At 31.9% G+C, this 7,057-nt stretch overlaps 1 protein-coding gene across 2 annotated transcripts; it reads right to left on the bottom strand.

Moving 5' to 3' along the window:
* Positions 1–816: 816 nt before the first annotated feature.
* LOC107889885 (uncharacterized) lies at positions 817–5,879 on the bottom strand. Of its 2 annotated transcripts, none has more exons than XM_041077451.1 (2): positions 5,391–5,879; positions 817–866 (listed from the first exon to the last, which is right to left on the bottom strand). In XM_041077451.1, the coding sequence occupies exon 1, from the start codon at positions 5,782–5,784 to the stop codon at positions 5,422–5,424; it is 363 nt and encodes a 120-aa protein (XP_040933385.1). In that variant the 5' UTR covers positions 5,785–5,879; the 3' UTR covers positions 817–866; positions 5,391–5,421. The 2 variants fall into 2 exon arrangements, with proteins under 2 accessions (XP_040933385.1, XP_016669918.1); XM_016814429.2 differs by lacking the exon at positions 817–866 and adding an exon at positions 5,014–5,229 and having other exon boundaries at positions 5,391–5,878.
* Positions 5,880–7,057: the final 1,178 nt, after the last annotated feature.

Genomic DNA, 7,057 nt, shown 5'->3' with positions numbered 1-7,057 from the left:
TTGTGATTTGGGAGAATCACATCACAACTCGAACATTGAAAAGGGTAAAACATGAAATATTGTACTTAGATATGTTAATGTAATGGAATGGACATAAAAGTTTAGATCCTTGAAGAGTTTGTAATTATTTATTCCATATTAATAAGTGACAAATTTAATAAATTTGATGATTTATAAGTTATACTTTGATTGTTGGATTGGTCGTGCATGTTCTTTTGATATGTAGCACCCCAAACCCGGCCCAGAAGTTATGGCCGGATCCGGCATGCCACATCAAAAAAGTAAAAAAAAATGCCACATCAAAGCATTCAAAACATTTCCGATCCAGAAAGAAAACTTACTAAGTGTTTTAAAAGATGATTTCATTATAGGTTAAAGTGAATGGAAGCTGTGCACCAGGTAGGAAACCGGAAAAGAGGTGGTGAGTCCATCGGACTGCTTAAGTACCAAGCTCCCTTCGGATCTAATCCTAGACATGCATACCGCCATTGCCACACCTTAACGTCATGGATATTTCTAGGAAACCAATTTGATTAAGTCATTTTTAAGAAAAGTGATTAATCTTGGAAAATACTTTCATTGCGAAAGCTTTGCTTGTTGTCGTGTTATTTTGAAATCAATTGTTGTTTTTGAAAACGCGCTCTAAAGCTATCCAATTTCAATAGTTAAATATAATTAATACCAATCTTAGTAATACATATTAAAAACCATCAAAAATAAATAAGCGGCCTTATTACATTTAAAAGCCCAAAACCTCAGACGTAATTAAAAGGATGTCTAGTTCACCAGAAGAAAATCAAACTTTCAGAACGGGTGGCCACTCCGAATTCTCTCACAGCTCCAAGCCCACTATGATTGGGGATTTCCTACGTGGATGAAAATAAAAGGGGTGAGTTTGGGGAAACTCAGTGTGTAAGGAAAACCCATTCAAAGCCCAAGTCAGCTCAAGCCTATTGGGCCTAAGCCCATTCAGGTAACAGTGGTACTGGACCAGAGCCCTTTTTAGATTACAATAAACTGGGCCTTAGCCCCTTATTCAGATAACAGTATGGCCCATAGGCCCATTTCAAAATACATGCAACATCAGTAAACATATGCAAGCCCATTTGGGGAGACTACTCAACCCACCAACCACTACACTCCACCCGTACTAGCCATACACTCCATGTGGGGAATAGCTCAACCTACCCAGCCCAACACTCCATAGTTGCAGCCTTGCTGCTCAGTTAACAGTAAATTGAGGCAAAGCCTCCAGTACGTGGACAAGCCACTTTCAGTACTTCCTCCGTCAATATCCCAATCCCATGCATCAGATAATAACAACATGGCATGCAGTAAAAAAAACAACAGTCAAACATGCATTTAGGTCAATTTAACCCTAAGGGTATTTCGGTAATTTATCTACTAGGGGTAAAACTGTAAATTTTCCACTTTTAAAGGTATTTCAGTAATTTATCTATTTTAGGGTTTTTCATGCATATTCCTACTTTTCACGTACTAACAGAATCACGTACCGAGGGTTCTTACCGAATTGGGCCCGTTGGCCCATCATTCCAATTTTGGCCTATTAAGCCCAAAAATATCGAGGGCACAGAAATCATGCACTTTGCAGTCCAAACATTGCAGCTTACCAAAAACATTAATCGATTTACCTCACGAGCATTCGCACACTCGTAAATCTACAAAATACCGGTTTTTGGCATTTCGGCTTTTTGGCTTTTGCCGATCTAGACTAAGAAAGAGGGTGTTAGTTACACACCTGTTTGCGACGATATGCTGACGAGATCCACACACGAACCGCCTACAATTGGATTACTAACACGTTAATCTAACTATTCAAATACAAACTACGTATTAACCCCTTACACTATTCGGCCAACCACACCTACAGATCATAGTAAGCTTATAAGAAAACAATAAGTAACTCATTAACAAATTTTTGTCAATGTTTACCACATAATCATAATTTCACTGCAAGCTGTCTTCCTAAGCAACAGTCACTAAATTATTTATAACTGGAGCTAAGAAACTCCAAATCAAGTGCCGTTAATTTTCCTTGAAAATAGACTCATATATCTTCTATCCATAAAATTTTCAGAATTTTTGGTTTAGCCAATCAATACCAGATTTTTCTCAAAGTTTCCCATGTTTCACTATTTGACTAATCTGACCACTCTTCATTACGAATCAAATTTCTCATTCTACAGAATTCAAAATATGTTCTAGTTTATTCCATTTGAAACTAGACTCATTAAGCTTTAATTACATAATTTATGCAGCTTCTAATTCATCTCCCACAATTTATGGTGATTTTCCAAACTCACGTTACTGCTGCTGTCCCAAGCAGATTTATTACCAAATCACTCTTTCACACATACCTTGCATGCATGTTATTTAAACATGTATATCACCAATCAGTCATCACATATCTATGATTTTACTTAAGTATAATCTCCATTTCATCATTTTAAAGCATAACATGTTAGCTGATTTTTCCCTTTAACATCTAAGGCACATGCATGCTCATTTGTTTGGCTCAACTTCACCTATCTTCCATTTTTCATCAAAAGAACATGAAACAACAACCATTTCCTTCATTTAAATTCATGACTAAATGCTCACAACACAACTAAAAATCAAAATATACTTCAAGAGTTAAGGTAGAATCAAGAAGAACTCATGAACCTCAAAATAGAAGCAAGGTACCAAGAACTTACCTTCAATTTTCCTCCTCCTAATGACCGAATACTCAAGAGCTTTCTCCTCTCCTTTCTCTTCTCTAACTTTCAGCTATGATGAACAAAGATGGACAAAACTTTGTTCTTTTCACCCCTTTTTCTTTTAATAAAACTTCATATTTCATCTTGTTTCAAAAAAAAAAACTTCATATTTCATCCATTTAATTCTTTAATACAAAAGACATGAAATTCTTATCATGAAACATTTACCTAACCCATTATCATGAAACATTTACCTAACCCATTATCATGGAACATTTACCTAACCTATTATCATGGAACATTTACCTAACCTATTATCAATTTGTATCAATTTGTACCATAAATTATGGATATCAAGTGCACATTTTGTCTACAACAACATGATGGCTGACCACTTCATGTAAAATGGGAGGTTTGTCATGCAAATCCCCCTATTTTGCACTCCTATTTATTTGGTCACTTCAATTTAGCCTATAGCATTTTCAAACATTTTCACATAGGTCCTATTTCATAACTTCACTCACAAATGACAAAATTAAAGCATGAAATTTTGCCAACATTCACAGAATTCTCGAAAATTAGGGCGTTACATGATAGGTATGGATTTAAATGTCATCTGAATGTTACTTATTGGTACATTCTAATGTTGCTTGGAGATTCTGGACTGATTTTTGCTTCAAGGGCCTAGGTTTCGGTACCTAACCTTATAGGTATCAAAACATTGTTTGGCAGTAGTTAAATTGCTAATTCGAGGTTAAGGTACTGATACCTTGCCCCTAGTCAATGTTTACTGCATTGTTTTGATGTTTTGAGCTCCCTGAAGCCCGTATTTAACCCCAAACTTCTTCGAACACCAACAAAAGGTTTCTAAATTTTTAAATAATTTTACTTATTAAATTAATATCAAATTAACATAGTAACACCGACTCAACCAACCAATATTAAGTATATAAAAGTATAGATAATACATTGATAGTAAGTTTAATTTATTATGCTTGTAAGAAATATAATAATCCAATTATATAGAATATAATAATCTCTTAGTGGATTTAGTTTTGATAGGTGCATAGTGAAAATATGTTTATTTATTTATTTATATATAATGCTTACTTTTCAAATCTTTAAATCGAAACAAAGAAGAAGAAAAACCCTCAGTTTATTTTGTTTTTATTAAAAGATTTATTTATTTATTAAAATTAAAATAAACCCCTCCATTTTTTATTCTAATTTAAACTATTTAGTTTTTGGGTAAATTACATAAGTTTGCATTTTAGTCATCTAACTTCAAAAAGTTATAAAATGATCATTGAATTAATAAATTTTTTATTTAAGTCACTGAATTATTCGAAAGTTTTTATTTAAGACACTAGGTTATTAAGTTTTTTTTATTTAAAAAAATCCAGCTAATGAGCTCCAAGCAACGATTTACGATCAATATGGTGGATCAATACCATTAACGAGTAGAAGAACATAATTAAATTCAAGTCTATCTAACAGCCAATGTTGGAGATCGGAGAAGAAAACTGTTTGAATTTTAGCACGTAGATTTGTTACATTTAAGACTGTTTCATAAAAAACTGAACTGTAGAAGAGAAGGGGAATGAAAGCTTTCGATTGGTGCAAGCCGTGCAAATAGAGAAGGCCATATAGTAATAATTTCAACAACCAAGTGACTTAAATGAAAATTTTTAAATAATTCAATAACCATTTTATAATATTTTTAAATTGAGTGATAAAAACGTAAATTTATTAAAATTTAATGACATTAGGCATAATTTACTCTTAAATTTTTAAATAATTTTGTTTGTTAAGACCAACTCAACCAACCTTTTTGTTATACAAGTATATAGAAATATAAATAAAACATCGATAGTAAATTTACCTATGGTTGTGAGAAATATAATAATTCCATTATACAGAATATGATAATCTCTTTGTGAATTTATTTTTGACTGGTATGGTGAAAATTTATATTTATATAATGTGTGTTTATAAGTTTTGAAAATTTTAAATAAAAAAAATTTAAACATACTCGAACTTATTGTACTCACGTTATTTTTATTGTTACAATAAAAAAATATCAATCGAATTAAATCTTAAATCATCTCATTAATTAATTTAAAATTATTTATGTTGTATGAATATAAACTAAAAAGGTATGTATTATCACCATGCTCAAAAAGGAAAAAAATATATGTATTACCAAAATGAATATTTCAATAAAAAATAATATTATTTAATCATTGGTTAGGTTTATTTTAGGGTTTGATAAGAAGAAGGAAATTGGAAATTATTGACAAGGAAAATGTTGTTTACTGCACTACTTAAAGATGTAGAAAAATTCCATTGTACATGTAACACTGTTCTGTATATCATGATCTAATCAAATTCAGACTAAAAGAAGATTTCTTAAACCCTAATTAAGAAATCAAAACTAAAATTCTAGATACTCCATTAAAATGATCTTCAAGCTTTCCTATGCTTAAAACTGCCTTTCTTTAAAAACTACCTGTCATTTACAATTAGAAAGGAGAAGAAGAAAAAAACTATATATAATTTCAGAAAGGAATTAAGTTTTCTCAGCAACCAAACAGCTCATGAAAAAAGAAAAGGAAAAAGTAAAAAGAAAAGAAAAGAACGTTTAAAAGATAAACCAAGAAGAAATGAAACCTTGATAGCGTGATTGATTTAGGTTGCTTCATTACAAGGCCTTTTTAACGCTGTTCTTGCCGCTGAGAGGGGAGGAAGGCAAGACCGGCTTCGAAACAAGAACCAGGTTGAGACGGCGTCGTGTGTTTTCAGTAAAAACTCCGCCACCGCCACCATTGACGTCTCCTCCAAAAACAACTTGGTTCTTATTAATCGCTTTATCGCCGGCAGCGATGAAATCTTGGCCGAGATGCGAATCTTCCTGTCTAATTCTCAAAACCTGACTATGAAGTACTCTGTCTAGTTTCTTCTTCATCTGTAACACCACCGACCTAGGGGACTCCAACTCCGCCTCCTCCGTCGATGAATCTCCACTCTCAACCTCCGTAAGCGGAAGCTCCTCCTTGGGCTCCATGGATCGAGACGAGGGTCGTTGTTGATGTGATTTGGCGGGGAGGAATTTATAGGGAAGATGAAAACGGTGCGTTGGCGAGCATCACGTGGTGGATTGAAAAGACATGTGGTGAAAGAGAGGTTTTAAAGGTTCAAAAACCGTTAGCCCCATTTTTAGTAGCCATTGGAGATTTTTGGGGGCTCTTTTTACTTGCCACCTCACTTCTTATTTGCCACCTCATCACCTTAACATTTAAAGAAAAAATAATATAAAATTAGATTATCTTACACCCCTTAATTGGGGGACAGAAAATAAAATCAGATTATCTATATTATTATTTAAAGTTTTAATTGTGTTAATACTATAAAACTAAAGCTTTATTTTTATTATTTTTCATACATTTTTATTTTAATATACATAATTTATTACCTTCATCAATTGTATATATTAATAAGCTTAAGTTTAAATAAGTTTAAATTACAATTAAAATTTCACGTATATAATTACATTAAATTAAAGTTTATGTATACAATTATACATTAAATCAAAATTTATGTATAATTTTGAGATTTAACCGAGATTAATTTAAGATGTACTCAAACTTAGTACCATTCATATAATAGTATTTTCAAGCATTTGTTCATAATTTCTTGTAACGTAATGCATTTGTTCATAATTAGATGATCTTTTTGAAGCAAATTAGATGATGTTTAACTTTGAATAACAAATCAAGGCTTCCTCGGAGGCAAATAGTAGTCGAAATTTCAGCACGCCTTTTTAAAACATCAGTATTAGTGAGGTGGATCGACCCACCATATATCGTTCGCCAGTGCCATCTCTGCAAACGCTGGAACCTCCTCCACCAGGTAAATCCCTCCTTCGGTCTTGATCCCTTCTTTGGCAAGTAAGTGTGAAATGGAACATCAACATAAATATGAAATGGAAAAAAATTATAGGTATCGAAATCAATGGAAAAATGTTTGAGAAGTTTTAAATTAATTGCAAAATCACCATATCAATGGGAAGAGAAATTTTAGTTTAAGGAATCCTGGAACTTAAAAAAAAAAAGTAATTAAGCTTGGTTTTTTTTATAGTGGTCACATGTGGTGAAAAATAAAAATAAAATTAAAATTAAAATCAATAAATATTATATTAAATATTATATAAAAATATAAAGATTATAAAATATAGAAAAATGTTTAAAATTTAGAAAAAAAAGATTATTAAAAAATAAAAAGTTATAGAAATGTATTAGAAATATGCAAAATATAGAAAATTTATTAAAAATGTAAGA

This window comes from Gossypium hirsutum, chromosome A09 (genome assembly GCF_007990345.1).
Source record: "Gossypium hirsutum isolate 1008001.06 chromosome A09, Gossypium_hirsutum_v2.1, whole genome shotgun sequence".
NCBI lineage: Eukaryota > Viridiplantae > Streptophyta > Magnoliopsida > Malvales > Malvaceae > Gossypium > Gossypium hirsutum.
This window is presented reverse-complemented; position numbering and strand designations above follow the sequence as displayed.

Bases quoted from the DNA above. Each gene is read 5' to 3' on its own strand.
- LOC107889885 (XM_041077451.1), bottom strand. From the start codon at position 5,784: ATGGAGCCCAAGGAGGAGCTTCCGCTTACGGAGGTTGAGAGTGGAGAT.